This window comes from Dipodomys ordii, unplaced genomic scaffold (genome assembly GCF_000151885.1).
Source record: "Dipodomys ordii isolate 6190 unplaced genomic scaffold, Dord_2.0 Scaffold4, whole genome shotgun sequence".
NCBI lineage: Eukaryota > Metazoa > Chordata > Mammalia > Rodentia > Heteromyidae > Dipodomys > Dipodomys ordii.
In genome coordinates this window covers 9,075,008-9,093,176 of record NW_012267220.1, presented here as the reverse complement: position 1 = coordinate 9,093,176, position 18,169 = coordinate 9,075,008, and the positions used below count along the sequence as shown (strand labels likewise).

General features: G+C 35.3%; 1 protein-coding gene across 1 annotated transcript in view; it reads left to right on the top strand.

Moving 5' to 3' along the window:
* The window catches only part of Gpm6a (glycoprotein M6A), a 235,353-nt gene that overhangs the window by 207,106 nt on the left and 10,078 nt on the right, over positions 1-18,169 (top strand). The window contains exons 3-4 of the mRNA XM_013026335.1: positions 6,105-6,261; positions 16,152-16,305. Coding sequence (XP_012881789.1) covers positions 6,105-6,261; positions 16,152-16,305 — 311 coding nt within the window. The remainder of the gene's footprint in view (positions 1-6,104; positions 6,262-16,151; positions 16,306-18,169) is intronic.

Below are 18,169 nucleotides of genomic sequence, written 5' to 3'. Positions count from 1 at the left end.
CCATGAGACTCTTATCTCTAATCAACCACCAGAAAACTGGAAGTGGTGCTATGGCTTAAATTACAAAGAGCTAGTCTTGAGCTAAAGAGCTCAGGGACAGTGCCCAGGACCAGAATTCAAGCCTCAAGACAACAACAACAACAACAGCAACAACAACAGCAACAAAGCTGCCCTCTAATTTAGAGCATCAACAACAAAACTAAATACCTAAACCACAGGGGTTCAAATAGATAATCTACAATCTGGGTTTGTTCCACATAGGCTCAGCCTTTTTCTAGATAGCTTAAACAAATTATTTAAAATCTCTATCTCAGTTCTTCATCAGTAAAAGGGACAAACAATGATGCCTACTTCTAAGGAATTTGATATGGATCCAGATGGTTTAAAACAAGGACAACATGACTTTTATAGAATAAGCAATATACAATAATTGACATTATGATGTTGATAGTGATGATAAGGCTGGTTATAATGGTGAGATGATATCATTCTTGAAGCTGGATCACAATTTTAATATCCATTATCATGTTTCTTAATCCTTGTTTGTCTGCCTGGATATACTTGTCAGAGTTCTCCACTTGTGATACTGTTGAACTGGGGAAGAGAATTCAGTAGAAGTAAATATATGAGTAAGTTTCAGACCTGAAAGATAATTTCTGTTCTCTTTTCCAACACTCAAAAACACAATAATTCAGAAATTTTAGGAAGTATCTATAAATTGGGGCATGATATTTTTTTAAATGGTATTTTTAAAGCTGATCAGTAGAAGAAGGAAACTATTCTAGCTTTTTAATGGTGAAAGAAATTGTCTAAAGATTTCAAGTGGAGTATTAAGACTTTTGAGAAGTCAAATTTTCTACAAAGGACATGGATCACTTTAGCATGAAATAAGTTACCTGGTTATAAGGTGTCTAGACACAGGTGATAATGAACTTTAAATTCTGAGATACTTTTAATCTGTAACTCTTTTAGTCATATTAATTAAAGAACAGTTTCTGTAGTAACAGTGCACGTTTCACTAATTGGGTTGTCGTGAATATCAAGTATACACATATATTTTTAGCTCCAATAATTTGCTCTATTTCTACAATATTTTTATGTCAAATGTATACTTTTTTTTCAAGCCAATCTTTTGTCTGGTTACTCTTTCATTAAACTCTTTTGTTGGACAAAATATTAGGTTAGAACATTGCCAATCGCAAGACTAGTCTTTAGGACCACATCACAAAGCAAGAAAATTTCATAGACCATACATGGGCGCACAAAAATGTGAGAACAAAGTGCCATCCACATCATACTAAGCAGATAGAATCAGTGTCATTCAACTTTAACAAAGTTCTGGGATATATTGGGCTTAACAAATTGTGAGGGTGCAAACATTACAATGATTACTACTGTCTGGCATTGGCATTATGCATGCTAAAAATAAATACCCCATGGGAGGGAAGAAAAGAGGGGAAAGTGATTCAAGTGGATGAAAGTACTCATAAGTACAAAATTATATTTTTTGTAGTTTTACTGAAACACTTGCAAAGTGATGTGTATTACAAATATAAATTAATGTACAAAACTGGAAGCAAATAAAAATTAAAATTTCACATATTATAGGGAAAGAATATATCCTCAGCCAGGCACCTGTAATCCTAGCTACTTAGGAGATTGAGATCTGAGGATCATGGTTCAAAGCCATCCCTGGCAGGAAAGTTTGTGAGACTCTTATCTCCAATAAAACCACCAGAAAACTAGAAGTGGTGATGTAGCTCAAATGGAAGAGCACTAGCCTTGAGCTGAAGAGCTGAGGGAAAGCACTCAGGCCCAGAGTTCAAGCCCCATGACTGACAAAAAAAGTATATTCTCAATGTAAGAAATCATAAAAGGAATAATTTTTTTATTTCCCCCATAAAATTAAAATTTGACATACTGAAAGGTTAAGCAACATTTAAATGTACATTAAAATAGAGAATAATTGAAAGCTTACATGATATTAATTCTACATTTTGATAAAGACTGATGGTACAATAGCAAAATATTATTATTTAAAACGGTAAAATATAAAAGCAATTATACCTATTTTAGTATACACTTTCTGGCCACTTCAAATATTTTCTTAAGAATTTATCATAGGGAAACAAACTAGACTGCAAATAAAGATTGGCTAAATCCTTGTCATCATGCCATTTGTAATTCTGATGCATTCACTTCCTATTGCTGCATAAAACAACCAATTACCACATGTTAATGTCTTTAACACTAAGAAGTGCATTATCTTACAGATTTGGAAGTCAGAAATCTGAAATAGGTCTTACTATGTTTGCTGAAATAAGCTGAAATCAAGGTATTAGCAGAACTATGTTCCCTCTGAAGAGATTCCATGCACTTGCACTTAAGCCAAATTTCAAAAGCCACTTGCATTTTTTGGCTAATTGTCAAAGCCAGCAGTGTGGCATCTTTGTATCTCTATACTTGATCATGATCTTTTCACCTCTCTTTCATTTTTAAAAACCATTGCAACTACCTCGGACTCACCCACATAATCCATTATAACTTTTCACCTCAAGATTTTTTTGTTAATCAAAGTTGTCGAGTCCCTTTCATTATATAAAGCAACTTATTAATCGGTGCTTGGATTTGGGCTGCAGACATTACTGGAACCCATATTGGTAAAATGCATCTTTAAATAAAAGTATCTCCCAAAAATCTTACTGGGAATATAATAGTTAAAAGTATGAAGAATATAGTGACTAAAGTGGAGATTGAAAAGTTTCATATAATAACTTTCTGAAATTAAATATTTATAAATACAATTGGAATACAATCTCTGAATACTGTTTACTTATCATTATTTGTACAATGATCATGAACTACTGTTTAATCAGTAAAATAGGTGTATACACAAACACTGAGACGTTTAGACAGGAGGTCAGGTAGATACCTGAGAAGTCATGGGTATGTTATGATTTTGGAAAGCCAAAGTAGTGAAATAGAGGCAAAACTTACTCTTGATTTGATCTTAGGGTTGAGACTTAAGTTCATCATCTGAAGGTTATTAACATATCATATCAGTATATCATTGATAAAAACCAACATTTGTTTCATCAATACTTGGATTTTAATGCAGTAAAAACTGGTTTCAGTTTTTCAACTTCCTGATCTTTAAGAAAGTAAATAGAATTTTAATCCAAGGTTGTGATCATTTGTTAGGAAATCAATACATAACTAGACCAATTTATAACAATACTTACTGCAGGATATTCTTGAAGTGTTTGGGTTAAATCTCAAAGAGGCAAAACCCAAAGGCATATAAATGTTGCAACTGATATCAGCTGAAGTCAGTTAAACTTTGTTAAACTTAATGTGCACATTCATTTCAGCCAAATGAAACATTAATTTGGAAGAAATAATGGCAGCAAGATGGTGAAATAGTATGTCCCACATGGAAATAGTAATTTGACAATGATCAGCAAACCAAAACATCTTCGTGAGATTTCCAGAATCTACCTAAGAGATGGGAACAGTATAGCTTCACAAAAAAAGCTGAAAATAGTTACACTGAAATAGAAGTACAATCTCAACCCACATCAGCCTCTAGCTTAAGCCAGCAGAGATCATTACAAGAATAGGTGGTTCCTTTTCATGACTTCTGTCTTGAAGGAAAAGATTGGATCATGTATCTAGTATTCTGGCACTTGAGAAAACTGCCCATAGTATTGTTATTTTTCATTCTGACAATAAAGAAAAAATACATTGGGCTACATTGTAGGCCAAATAACCATAAAGGACAAATAAGTAATATTCCATCCCAAAACACTTGGAACATTTACCAAGATATAAAATATAGTAGATCACAAAACAAGATTTCAAAAGCTTAAAATGATTAAGAAAAATTGAATTGATGCCAACATAAGCCCGTCTTTAGTAACATTCTGAAGATGAAAAATGTTTAGAATTTAGAGACAAACTCATCTAAAGAGGCAAAACATTTCCCTGTGAAAACCAGAAGACCGTGCTGAAAAAAGTTACAGAAAGTGCAATCCTAAGGAAAAAAAATCATGTCCATGAACTTAATGTTGCTGTTAAAATATCATATAATCCAAAGGATTTATGGATCAATTCACTTTTTTGAAAACCCAAATTCAATTTTACAGAAGTAGAGAAGTGTTCAGTCGTAAAATTCATTAAAAAAATTACAAAATCTCTGAAAAGCAAAATAGTATTTATCCACAAGGAGAATAAAGTGGAGACCTCCTTCACACATCTTTATTTCCAAACAAGAAAGCTTACTTAATCAATACAGACTTGTATTGGCCAAACACACACACCACACACACACACACACATGCACACGCATATACACACACGTACACGCGCGCGCACACACACACACACACACGCATAAACCAATGGAACACAATAGAAAGCCTAGCGATAAGCACACACACAAACAGTCAAGTTATTTTCAATGAAGGTTGCAAGATGATCTCTTCCATCTTACTTGAGCTATTTATGTTAAAACATGGAAATAAAGATTTTTGAGGAGATACCTCACTGCAATGTTCATTGCTGCATATTTCATTATGCAAGATGTTAAAACATCTGTGTCAAAATATCTGTGGATGGATAGGTGGGCTACAATTACATTGATTTATAGATGCAGCGGAATATTATTTGGGCATCAAAAAATGAAAATCCCATTACATGTTATACCTTGAATAAGCCTGAATGACTTTATGCTGAGTAAAACAAGCCAATCAGCAGAGGTACAATGACAGCATTTATATAGGAAATCTAGCATAGTGACCCTCATAGAAATGAAAAGTGGAATGGTGATTAGGCCAGGTATACATGAGAGAAAGGAGGAGTGTTGTTCAACAGTGTGGTTTCCGGCTTGTAAGATGAAAAGGTTTTACTAATAGTGTAGATATACTTACAAATCGACAAGCGGATAAATCTTATGGCTTACCTTGTAATGAATTGAATTTAAGGATTAAGTAGTAGCAACCATTTTCCTACATTTTAAAATCTGCTGTTTTCTAAATCAGAAGAGATATCTGACAACATAGCATTAGTGTCAATCCACTACCACTTCATCCTACTGAGAGATGCATACTATGCATTAAGCAGTGTCAGGATGGGTTTCAAGTAGCTTTACTTCACATTCAAATACACACACAGTTATAAACACACACACACACACACACACACACACACCACAGTGACACTTTCTTGACACTAAAATAAAAATTACCACAACCAGGCAAAAGAAACAAATGAGGCGAGACCCTGTGGATATGTTATCTATGTTATTATAGATAACGGATATATTTGGTTCAGTTTTTAGCACTAATATATCTATATATAAGCAAATAAGTATAAATTGATGAATTAATTTAAAATTGTATTTGCTCTGGGTTGGTGAAGCCAGGCTCCTGGAACTGAGTTATCAGCAGAGCTGAACTTCAGCTGAGACTTAGGGCGGATCCCGATCTTTGCCTTGTGTGGCACAGGGGTTCAATCTTCCCTTGGCTTGTAGACACATCCTTCTAATCTAATTAACCTTCATCAGACTGTCTTCTCTTCTGTATATCATCCTCATGTATTCTGTCTCCCACATGAAGATGTATAATTGACTGGCACTGGAAATGGGGAATCATAATATAGTTGTGCAGTGTGTGAGATATTGGTAATGAATGCTAATGGTTATAGAGTTTCTTTGCTGATGAAAATATTGCTTGTGGTCAATGAATAAAGGCAAATACAATAAAAAAACCCACTGAGTTTCATACTTCCAATAGGAAAATTGTATTATGCATGAGTTATAGTCTATGCGTTGGAAGAGAAGAAGAAACCTATGGTCATGAAAACCTCCAATCCAATGCCTACAAATATTAAAAGTGACCAAATGAAATGCATATGTACATGCATATGTTAGAAATGGGAACAAGAATGTTTGAAAGCCCAACGTCCATTAGGAACATACAGTTTCTACAACTTGTATTTCTGAAGATCCTTAAGTACATGATCATCCATTTCTGTGAACTTACAATAATTTAAAAGTGTCTAAAATAAAACATTGTTCTTTCTCCCCCTCGCCCCATCTCCCCCAGGATTGACATCTTTAAATACGTGATCTACGGCATCGCAGCTGCTTTCTTCGTGTATGGCATTCTGCTGATGGTGGAAGGCTTCTTCACAACCGGCGCCATCAAAGATCTCTATGGCGATTTCAAAATCACCACCTGTGGTAGATGCGTGAGTGCCTGGGTAGGTTGTCTCCCTGCAAGGTCAATCGTGTTCCCTTCGGTGCACCACGAGCTCTTTACATTCCTCCACCAAGAGCTCAAGGATTCTTTAATCCAGCGGGATTGCCTTCTGTGGTGGTTATCAACACGCATGGACAAAATCAGTTCCAAGTTAAGAAGATGCTTCGAGGAAACTCAGTTTTATGATTTTATCCATACATTTCAAAAATTGTCCTTCAGTAGTTGCACAAAGGGGAGTTTCTATTCCACCTGTCAGTTTATGAGTATAAAGCGTCCACATTCATATCACCCCTACTGTCATTCTCAGATTTAAATTCCAAGTTGCATGCAGCACAAGGAAATCAATTTTGCTTCTACAAGCAACAGAATTGTCTATTGGTTTGTGATTATTTATGTCAAAAGGCTTTGGAGGCTCTCATAAGAAATGATACCAAAATCCATTCTCAGTTTGAAGGGTAGGATTTTGTTCTGCCTCTCTTTGAACACAACTCTGTGTTTTTAAATGTAAAAATAGAGTTAATTTCTCTTTTCTCCTGATTTATGATGAAGATCTTATTGAATCTGGTCCTCAGCCCTTTTTGTTTAATATGATACTAAGCGATTCATCAAATTTTATTCATATGCTAGAGTTAGTGCAATGCAAAAAAAATGTTACATACCAATTCCCAAGATGGTGAATATTGAGAATGATATGGCTGAAAATATTGTCACATGTTTTAGGCAGAATAGTTTCATAGCAATGAAATATTGAACCTTCCACCTTACGTTGACCTGATTTTCTCTTTGCTAGGCTATATAAGAACTTATGTTTAATTATAGCATATAATTTATACTAAGTATGCTGTCCCTAATAAGGAATGATGTAAATTGCTCCAATCTCACAGAAAAGTTGAAAACTACCCATGAATGAACAGTTTTCCTCACTAGCTAGCAGAAGATGCCAGGGTGCTGCTCTGTGTTATCGGATAAAATAATTTTCCCCAGTTGTGGGTATCTATTGTTAATGGAATAATTTCTCACAGAACTCATCTTTTTCTAATTTGGACATCATTTATTACAGCACACGCAGAGAAAACATGCACATATTCAAACAAACAAGAATAATGTGACCAAAGAGTTCTAACCTGGGCCTCATCACCTAAATTCTTTGGACTCATATCAAATCCAGGATTTAGAGAAGATTCTGATACATAAGAAAATGTTAGCTTAATGAACAAGTACATGCCTTAAGTGCGTTCTCAGTCATCCCTGGAGCCATTTCGCTAGCAAGTAGAAAGACTCTGACTGTAGTGTCATTCTCTTTTGCCCATAGCAAAGAGTCAATTCAGTTAATGAAGAGTTTTTCCTTATAGTTTGGATAGCAGCATGGAAATGTCGTTTATGAGCTTTTAGATAGTCACTGAACCTCCCTGCAGTCACAGCTTGCTTAACATCATCTCCAAAGCTTTTCTACCTCAGAGTCCATGACACTACAGAAGTGAACTGGTAAAAGTGAAGGAGAGTGGGCAAGGTGGCTCAGTGGTAGAGTGCTTGCCTCGTGTGCATGAGGCCCTGGGTTCGATTCCTCAGCACCACATAAGCAGAAAAAGCCGGAAGTGGTGCTGTGGCTCAAGTGGTAGAGTGCTACCCTTGAGCTGAAGAGCTGAGGGACAGAACCCAGGCCCAGAGTTCAGGCCCCACAGGGGGAAGGGTGGGGGGGGGTGTCTATGAACACATTTCTACTCTCAGGATGGCTCTTTTGCCAGGACAGTTGCAGTCAGTTTTTCACTCAGAATTGTAAATACAGTTCATAGCACAAATCACCACAGAAGAAAATGCCTTTACGTGTATAGTTGATTATCTGTCAGCCATCCAGACGTCTTAGAGGCATTTCATATATATATGTGTGTGTGTGTGTGTGTGTGTGTGTATATATACACACACACACACACACATATATATATATATAATATGAGCCACTTTTTTATATACTGTTTTTATATATACTATTTTATATATATATATATATATATATACACACACACACATATAATATGAGCCACTTTTTGTTATAATAGTAACAATTGTGTCACCCATTCCCACCCAAGAGACCAGAAGGTTGGCAGCAGCTGCGTGGGCTCTTCTAGTGGCTATGCAGCAGGGAGTCGGCCCACCAAGATACCCCCACCCACTCCCTTAACACCCCCTCTGCCACCTGGGAATGAGCAGAAGTTAGACGGAAGGAGAATCTGCAATATCCTCAACGCCGACGGACAGCAGTGCCGAGGGGAGGGCCTCTCAGGCATGCTCCGTGCACCCCAACACTACAGGACAACTCCAGGGCCTCAGAAGTCCACAGTAGAGGCTGTAGTTAGCTTTGTGGAGCCCTGAGAGACTTCTCCATACCCTTGCTTGTCACCTTGGCTTCAGAGTCACTGGCATCAAAAAGAGAAAAGTTCATTTTCTACCCCCTTAGGGTACATATTTTCTTTTCTGAATAGCCTGTTCCTTTGTTTTTCCTTTCAGAAAGACACACATCATACTGGCCTAGCATGGTGGGCCTCATTTTTTGCTTCCTTACTTTTATTTTTCCCTTTTTTTTTTTTTTTTTTTGCTAGTCCCAGGGCTTGAACTCAGCGCCTGGGTACTGTCTCTGAGTTTCTTTTGCTCACTTGAGCCACAGCACCCCTTGTAGCTTTTTCTGTTTATGTGGTACTGAGGAATCAAACCCAGGGCTTCATACATGCTAGGCAAGCACTCTACCACTAAGCCACATTCCCAGTTCAGCTTGCTTACTTTTGTAATGACCTTGTCTTCAAATAAGGCTACTTTCTGAGATAGTACAGGTAAATTTCATCGTGCAAATTTGGGGATGATGCAGTTCAACCCATAAACAATGTCTTAGTATGCAGACAGCATCATGCCATACATAATTTAAAAGTAACAAAATGAAGCGGTTACTCTTATTAGTGTAAGACAAACCTGCTTCTTTAGGGATTTATTTTTCTTGTATTTCCCAACCACTTTCTTTTTTGCATCTTAGTAAGATTATACACTAGGAGCTAGAAAGCTCCATTGCTGAGAAGCTGCCATTTTCATCTTTTTTCATCCACAATCATAAATTGACTCTTTTACCAATACAAGGATTATCTGCAGACACGGAAGACCTTAACATTCTAAGATCTCTCTCTTGATGAATACCTGTAGGAAATGTCACCTTATATTCATAAACAAAGTTGTCATCAAGGAACACTGCAATCCAGACTGTCCCTAACATTTAGTCTTAAAAAATTAACACACCTACAAACCAACAAACAATTTCAACCCAGACTGCCAAGACTGTCTGCAAATAAGACCTTACCTCTCTTTCAAATACACCAAGTCAAACATGAAGACACTGCTGTTCCATTAGGAAAATAAAATGGGGAGGAGGGATAGAGACTGTTTCACAAAGGGTGATAATATTTAAAGTTTTTGCAAAATGTGTGAATTGAAGCTAAGTGCCTGTAATCCTAGCTACTCAGGAGGCTGAGATCTGAAGTGCAGGGGTTTGAAACTAGCCCAGTCAGGAAAGTCTGTGAGAATCTTATCTCCAATAAACTCCTCAGAAAAAGCCAGAAATGGCACTGTGGCTCAAGTGGTAGAGCACAAGTCTTGAGCACAGAGAGGCTCAGGAACAGCAGGTCCAGAGTTCAAGCCCAGGACCAAAAAAATTTAATTTTTTTTAAAAAAAGTGTTAATTGAGGAAGAAAGAACCAAGATTTTATATGGTATAAGTAACTGAAGTAGATCTCACATATGGCTCAAAACTGAACCCAGTAAATACAAGAACAGACGAACCTCATTCTAATGGAGTGATATATTAAGCATCTGACACACAAACATTAAGAAGAAATAAATGGAAATTTTCATTCTTTTCCTTTTCTAATGACAAAACTAGATAGAAAGTTTTGGTTAGTCCCTTGAGGTGATATTGTTGATGCAAAGATAATGCATTACAAAATATAAAGCTTCTGTGTTAGCCAGCATTTTTTTATTCTTATTATTCAAGTTACAATATAGTCCTTGCCAAACATTATTTAAGAAAAATCTTTCATACTCAGTGGCATTTTAATTTTCCTTAGACATATCTACATATCAGATCAATATAAGATCCATTGTCTTATCATTTATCATGCTTAATATTTATCTTATTTTTTAAATAAGCTTTTTATTGTGAGAATACTGTACAGAGGAGGGGTTACAGTTACATGAGCAAGGTAATGAGTACATTTCTTATCAAGCATTGTTGTCTCCTCCTTTGTTTTTCCCCTACCATCCCTTCTCTCCCATCTCTACAACTACACTCACCCATACCCCGCCTAAATTGTAAAGTTTGTTTTTTGACATAACATCTAGTACATCTCATTGTTGCAATGGGTCAACCTGTATCCCTGTTTAAACGATTTGTTTTTTATTTGTTTTTATAATCCTAAAGTAACTTTTAAAGTAAATATTTCAATTTGAAATAGTATTACAGAAAGGTAAAGATGGATTACAGTTCCTATATTTACAAACCCAGTTTCCTCTCTTTTCAGTATCTTACATTATATGGTACACTTGTCAAGTTTAATGAGTCAATATTTATATATTTTTATTAATTGAAGTCCAGGCTTTACTTATTTTCTTTTTACTTAGTCCAGTGTTTACTTTTTTTTTCTATTTCAGTATTCTATTCAGAATTTAGCCTATAGGCTGTGCACTTCTGACATTTTCTAAGATGGTCCTTGCTTGTGATGACCTTGACTTTTGAGTATTAGCCAGCCATTTTGTAAATGAGTTTTATTGTAATTTATAAGTTATACTTCTCATGATTAGACTTAGGTAGATCTCCGAGTTATGGGGATGAGATTACAGAAAATAAATATCTTTTTCATGACATCAAGGGTATCTAAAATACTTTTATTTAAAAAAAAAAGAAAAACAAAAAAGTTCCATGAGACTTTATCTAACTTCAGTTTCTTCTAAGCAAAACAGTTCTATTGGAAAATAGCCATATTGTACTTATTAGAAGGCCCACTAGGGAAATTTGAATGGAATTTCCCATAAAACTAAACAAAATCATTAAGAGATTCATCAATCTCACTTCTGTGTATTTATCCAGAATGTTTGCAATCAGTGTATTGATACAGGAGCCAAATTATGCAACTCACCTGTAGCCATCAATGGATGAATAGATAAGAAAACTCTCAGCTTTGGTTTCCTTTTACTGACTGATTGAATTGGATTGGATTAAATACTATTCAGCCTTTAAAAAGAAAAAAAAGACATGAAAGTATTTGGTACAACATGAATGGCCCTGTAGAACATGATGTGAGGTGAATTAAAGGTGCAAAGGAAAATGCTGCATGTTCTCACACATACCATTTGGTAATCAGAGTAAATCATAGGCTATTGTACATATCAAAAGCACTGAGAATGAATTTAAAATTACCTCACCACAAAAATGATTGACATTTGAGGTGATGATCCAAATATTATACAATGTGTTATATTAAAACTGTACTTTGTTAGGCCAGAGATGTGGTTAAACATTGAACAATGTTAATCCCCATAGCAAATAGAACTCTACTTTTTAATAGTGCCACCTTTGATCCACAAATTGGCTTATGGTCAGGAGCCCAACTATCCATTATTTTAGCTAGTGGAACAATATTACCATGTTTTTCTGGATTATCATCTCATTTGTAAAAATAATGCAAGTACCATACAGTAGAAGCTGAAAATGAAGAGAAAGGAAAGCCACGCACCAAGTATACTCATGAGATCGTTCTCATCCTCAGTCAGATGCTCTTACTTACTATGGGGTGCCCGTTAGATCACACTAAGAGGTTTTCAAATAATGATGTAATTGGCACAGGAAAGGCCTAAAATCTTTCTTTCTGATTCCTTGCCTGACTGGAGAATACATATGAGAAGCTTCCTTTCTGTGAGCATCTGCCAGTAAAAATTGGTGATCAGAGGATCTTTAAACTGAGCTGTTTTTGCTTTTGTTAAAATGTAAAGAGGTTAGGCTGAGCGCTAGTGGCTCACGCTTGTCATCCTAGCTATTCAGGAGGCTGAGATCTGAGGATCATGGTTCAAAGCCAGCCAAGGCAGGGAAGGCCGTGAGATTCTTATCTCTGATCAACCACTTATAAAGCCGGAAGTGGCACTGTGGCCCAAGTGGTAGAGTGATCGTCTGGATCTGAAGAGCACAGGGACAGAGCCCAATCCCAGAGTTCAAGCCCTACCACGACCGACAAAAAAAAAAAAGTGAAGATATTTGTTAAGATTCTCTTACAGTAAAATCTCGAGTAGATGGATAAGCTTTCAATCCATTTCAAATAAGAAGATACTGTGTGGTAACTCCTTTGCACAATTATTTAAATATAACAAAACTTAATATTTGTTATTGTCAAATATAGGGTTCTGGGCTAAGATTTTTGGAAACTATTTTTATATTCATACCTGAGAAATGGAACTTACAAAAATAATTCAGTGAGTGGTTGGTTTTTATTCCAGCAGTTAGGAAATTAATTCCTATACTCAGAGCTTATTTGGAGTCAGTCAGCTGGATTGTTTTTATCATTGTTGCTGCCTTCAAATCACACACACCTACTAAGTTCCATAGCAACTCACTGGCGAATGTGTGATGTTCTTCTATCCTAAATACATTTAGAGGAGTTCATATGAAGAAAAGAATTACCTGTTACAAGTTGAATATTCAAGTAAAACACAATGGAGTCTTTCTAGCTGCATAATCAAGGAACAATAATACATGGTCTTCACCCAAAGTATATGGAAACCTTGCCTCTTGTAGTTCTATTGAAATTTTTGTAGTAAATTTCTAAGCTTGATTCAAATATCCAAGATGACACTAAAACTGTAATTATATATCATGTCAAATAAACTATCTATCACAATTACATTCAGTTAAGGTCAACATATGGTAGGCTCTCAACAAATTTATTTTTAGTAAGAAAAAAAAACCCTGAAGAACAATGGTGACAAGAGATTTTTGTTTGGACAGCAAGGTGCATGTCCTGATGAAATGATACAAACAAAAATAGATCTTTATCTCTTACATATTCGAAACAAAACACAAATTATGGAATATAACTTGCACAACAGAATCAATTGTTTTGTTAGATGTGATGGTTTTGCCATTGGTAATCTGTTCATCCCTGTCTTGAGGCTTACCACAGCTTTCTTCCCTTGCCTGGACTCTGAAAAATGGGCTATGAGAAGATAGGAAAGTTGTTGAGCAGACAGCAACTCTTAGTTGACCCTGCCCTCCATCACACAACTCAGTGAGCCTCACTGATGAATGAACCTTTCCAAGAAGGAGAGAGGAGAAAGACCACATGGGAAAGATTGTTGGTTTTCTTCTAGTAGATAACAACAAATGGTTAAACAACGGCTCACGTGTGTTTCAAGACCCACCCTTGGCTCCATTCCCACATAGAATGAGTCATTAAAATATACACAAAGTGTTCTTAATTTATATGAATGAAACCCTACCATAAGTCTACAGTAAGTATTGAAGTACATCAATCCTATGTATTTGCAAAGGAAGATGAAATCATTTTAAAAGTAATATGAATTTTAATAATGCTATCAAAATGCCAAGTGGCCTTTTAAAGATAGTTATAATTGTTATATTCGAGTTTTATTTTCTAATTTTTTAAGCCAAGTTTTGTCTCATTACGCATGTGTAAGGTTTAAATATGTCCACCAAATGATAGTTAAGAGACTATACTGGAATTGGGGTGGGCTCACCAGACTTCCTCCATCTATTCTTATTTTATACTAGAGAAAATTTGGATTCTGTGTTTGAGATCAGATAAAACCATTTATTAGAAAGCACATGGTTTCCCTCATTTGTGGTCACTAGAGTATGCCAATAAAAAATCTACAAGTAAACACATTGGTTTGTACCTAAGTAGTTACAAATGAACTAACTGAAGTATAATAGACTGTATGGAGAGCTCAAATAGTATAATTCTTTAGGAAGATGAAGATAAAATCCAACAAAATAAGTACTAGGAAATGGATACTTACAAGAGGGAGGATGAAGGCAAGGGGCGTGGTAGAAGCAAGGAGGGAGCCAGGAGAATGCAATGAAGATTTCATGGTATATACTACACAATGGAGAAATACAAGGGTCAAATGGGGGTTAACATGTTGAAGGGATGACACCGATTAATTGTGCACATAACTGCTTGGTTCAAATGGTAAAAAAGTTTACAACAGAACCTAAAACTTAAGAAAAGTGAGGGAAAGGGTCCATTGGGATGGGAGAGAACATTGAAAGGGGTGACATTAGTCAAGATGCACGGTATTTATAAACTGCTTTGTTGAATGGCAACTCCATTGTACAACTACTTAAAGATAAACTCATTAAAGAAAAGAAAGCACATATTTAATTAGATTCTGAGTTTTTAGCAAGTTTGATTTTGATTCTTATTGGCTTTATAGACAACCTCTTCATAAAAGTGCATGAATTCTTTGTCTTCATTAATTCTGATAACCCTTGTCAGTATGACTGCTATATAGATGCATAAACTCAATCATGAAACTGCAACCCATTTCACTATTTTTCAAAGTTCTATTTTAGTAGACATTATGGCCACTATTAAATTGTCTCAAGATTTAATCTGAATCAAGGAATAAAATTTAGACATGATTAACCAGCAAAATATTAAGTTTGAATAATGTATTTAATTAGATTTGGTGCATTTATTATGTATTAAAGTGTCATTTAAAAATGTGATATACACTTGAACTGCTGAACTTAAGCCTGAATACTTCTATTCAATCTTCTAGAAAAATGCTGTTGAAATTCAGAAGCACCAAATAGCTGTAGCTGCAGCTTTTAGTGTCAAAGAGTTATATTGTAGAGATTTTCCTATTTGTTATCTTACATCTACCTACTAACAGAGGCACCAAAATACCGTATTAGATGGCATCTCTACCATGCTTAACCTAAAATTTATCCTGAATGAATTTATCCTGAACCCATTCTCTTATCCAGTTTTATTGAGGAAATATCAACTTACTTTAATTAACTTTTATAAACATTTTTAAATGTTTTCAGAAATAAGGTACAAAGGCGATTTTAAAAGTAACATGATATTTACTAGGTTTTATGTTAAAAGTGAAATTAACATTTGTAGAATAAGAGCTTTCAAATTCACAAGAATATTAAAAAGGAATATAAGTATACAATCATATTATTTACTAATATGATTTCAGAATCTCCATAATAATAAAGCTAATAATGGGAGGATTAAATAGCTTACATATTCATGATTTGAAATGGTTTAGCTGCAATACAAATTGACTGACAACCTATTATGTCCTATTATGTTTTGGCAATAGAAGTCCTCCTTTTTTTAAATTTGTATTTATTTTTTTATTGTGAAAATACTGTACAGAGGCGTTACAATTACATGGGCAAGATAATGAGTACATTTTGCTCCAATCTTCCCAACTTTAAAAAAATTGAAATGAGATCTACAAAATAAATACACAAATAAAAGGAGGAGGCAATAATGCTTGATAGGAAATGTACTCATTACCTTGCTTGTATAACTGTAACCCCTCTGTACATTATATGTCCAATAAAAACATATTTTAAAAGTATAAAATATAAATAGTTTTATCCCATTTTAGCTATAGAACCTCTTCCAAAATGATACATTCCAGCAGGTTTTACACCTAAAGGATTACATTTGTCCAACCCTGGTGTTACAATGGCTGAATCCTGTGGCAATTATTGTTTATGCGCCAGGATTCTCAAACCTTAATATACTGAGTTTACAGGCTAAATAATGAATGCTTCCTTTTCAGTAGATGATGTATTTTTTCCTCTCTTTTTCTCTGTTGTAGTTTATTATGCTGACGTACCTTTTCATGTTGGCCTGGTTGGGAGTTACTGCATTCAGCTCTCTGCCAGTGTACATGTACTTCAATCTGTGGACCATCTGCCGGAACACCACTTTAGTGGAGGGAGCAAATCTCTGCTTGGACCTTCGTCAGTTTGGTAGGTAGATGCTGGATTTTAAGTGTAACAAATGTAACTTCACACTCTATCATGAAATAAGTGCCTCCAGCATAGTATACATCTCTTGGCCAACATCATTACAACGACCACAGTGATACATTTACTAGGGTGTATATTTGTAAGATGTTCAGCAGTAGATTCAAATAAACAGGATTTCCAAAACCAGTGGATTTGTTCTCAAAATGCTTATGTATTCCTGTACATTTGAATAGACTTTCAAATTGCATTTGCTGGAATTAGTAGGTTAAAACTGTGGCCCCATCTCTAGATTTCCTGCCCCTTTGATTTGATGTCACCTCCTACTCACATTTTACCATGACAGACTGAACAGTGGAGCTGTCTAGGATGAATATCACCCAGGAAACACATGTCATGACACATTGTCATCTTCCAATGGGAAAAGTTATACCACATTTAAAAATAATCTATGCATCACTTTGACAATTAAATTAAAAAGTAAATAACAATAACCAAAACAAATAATGACATAGGAAAAAATGTTACTATAAACAAGCAAAAGGCTTCTCTGTAAGGGTGTGTGTGTGTGTGTGTGTGTGTGTGTGTGTGTGTGTGTGTATGTGTGCTGCCTGGGATGAGACCCAGGGTCTTATGCATGCAAAACAAGTACTTCAACACTGAGTTATAGCTCCACTCTGTTTAGTTATATTTAAGTTATAGCTCCACTCTGTTTAGTTATATTTAAGCCTAACCCTATATGTAAGAATAATCACAATTTATTCATACATGACATTACCATTTGTAGTTTTTATATTTATGTTTATATAAATTGTATAATATTTATATTTATAATGTTAACTAAAGAAATAGAAAGCCTAAGCATCTGAGCTTTATCATGCTCTCCTTGAGAGAGGAAGCTTTTAAAAATGTATAAATCCTACAAACATTAACATAAAGATGAACATATTTTCTTCTGGATGTCAGACCCTTTATCCAAAAGACATTTTTGAGCAGGTATAGTCACATAATCCCTTATATCCTCCATTTTTTCTAATTCTCATACCCTAATTCCTTAGAGTGTTGTGACAATCATTTACTGCTTTCAGGTCTTCATGTTAAATTATTCAGTTTCCACAGCTCAGTCTGGTGGCCCATATGGTTAACTTCTTTCATAAATGAGAAAATTGAGGCACAGGAACTTCAACTACTCCAGAGTTTCACAGCTTGGAACGGACTGAGCCAGGATCCAAACACAAGCAGCCTTGCTTCACAGTCTGGGCTCTTATTCTTAAGTCTCCCATGTTGAATCAAGCATCAACTGGAAGAGTAGAAAGATAGAGTGTCACAAATAAAATAAAATTAAATTAAAAAAAGAAAGATAGAGTGTCATTTCAGTTCATTTATCTGAGATTCTATTTCATTATTTGCATAAGTATGAGATATATAAAATTTATTAAAGTTATGCAAATCTACATATGCAAATGAATTTGTTTATGCATTGAGCAGCCATTAAAAGACAAACTACTAACATCCAAAGATACTCTAAATATTTTTTTCTCTAATGAAGCTTTCTCATAGTTCAGCAATGTATAAACATTTTACTAAAACTTGTCTACAGACCTGCTGGCCCTGTATACTATAGACTGAGTGCTCCAAAAGGTTGGTCCCCACACCATCCTAGCAGATGATCATCTGGAACCCCTTTTTTCATCCAAATGAAAAACAGAACAATATGCCCTGTGCATGAAGTGCTTGACAGGAGAAAATATGGACTGTTCTTTCCACTGATCAATTAGAGTTTACCTTTAACAATCAAGGGCCTTGTAAACTTAAGAAAGGGGAGCTACTAAAACGACCACTAGAGGGCACTCCAGAAGAGTGGCTC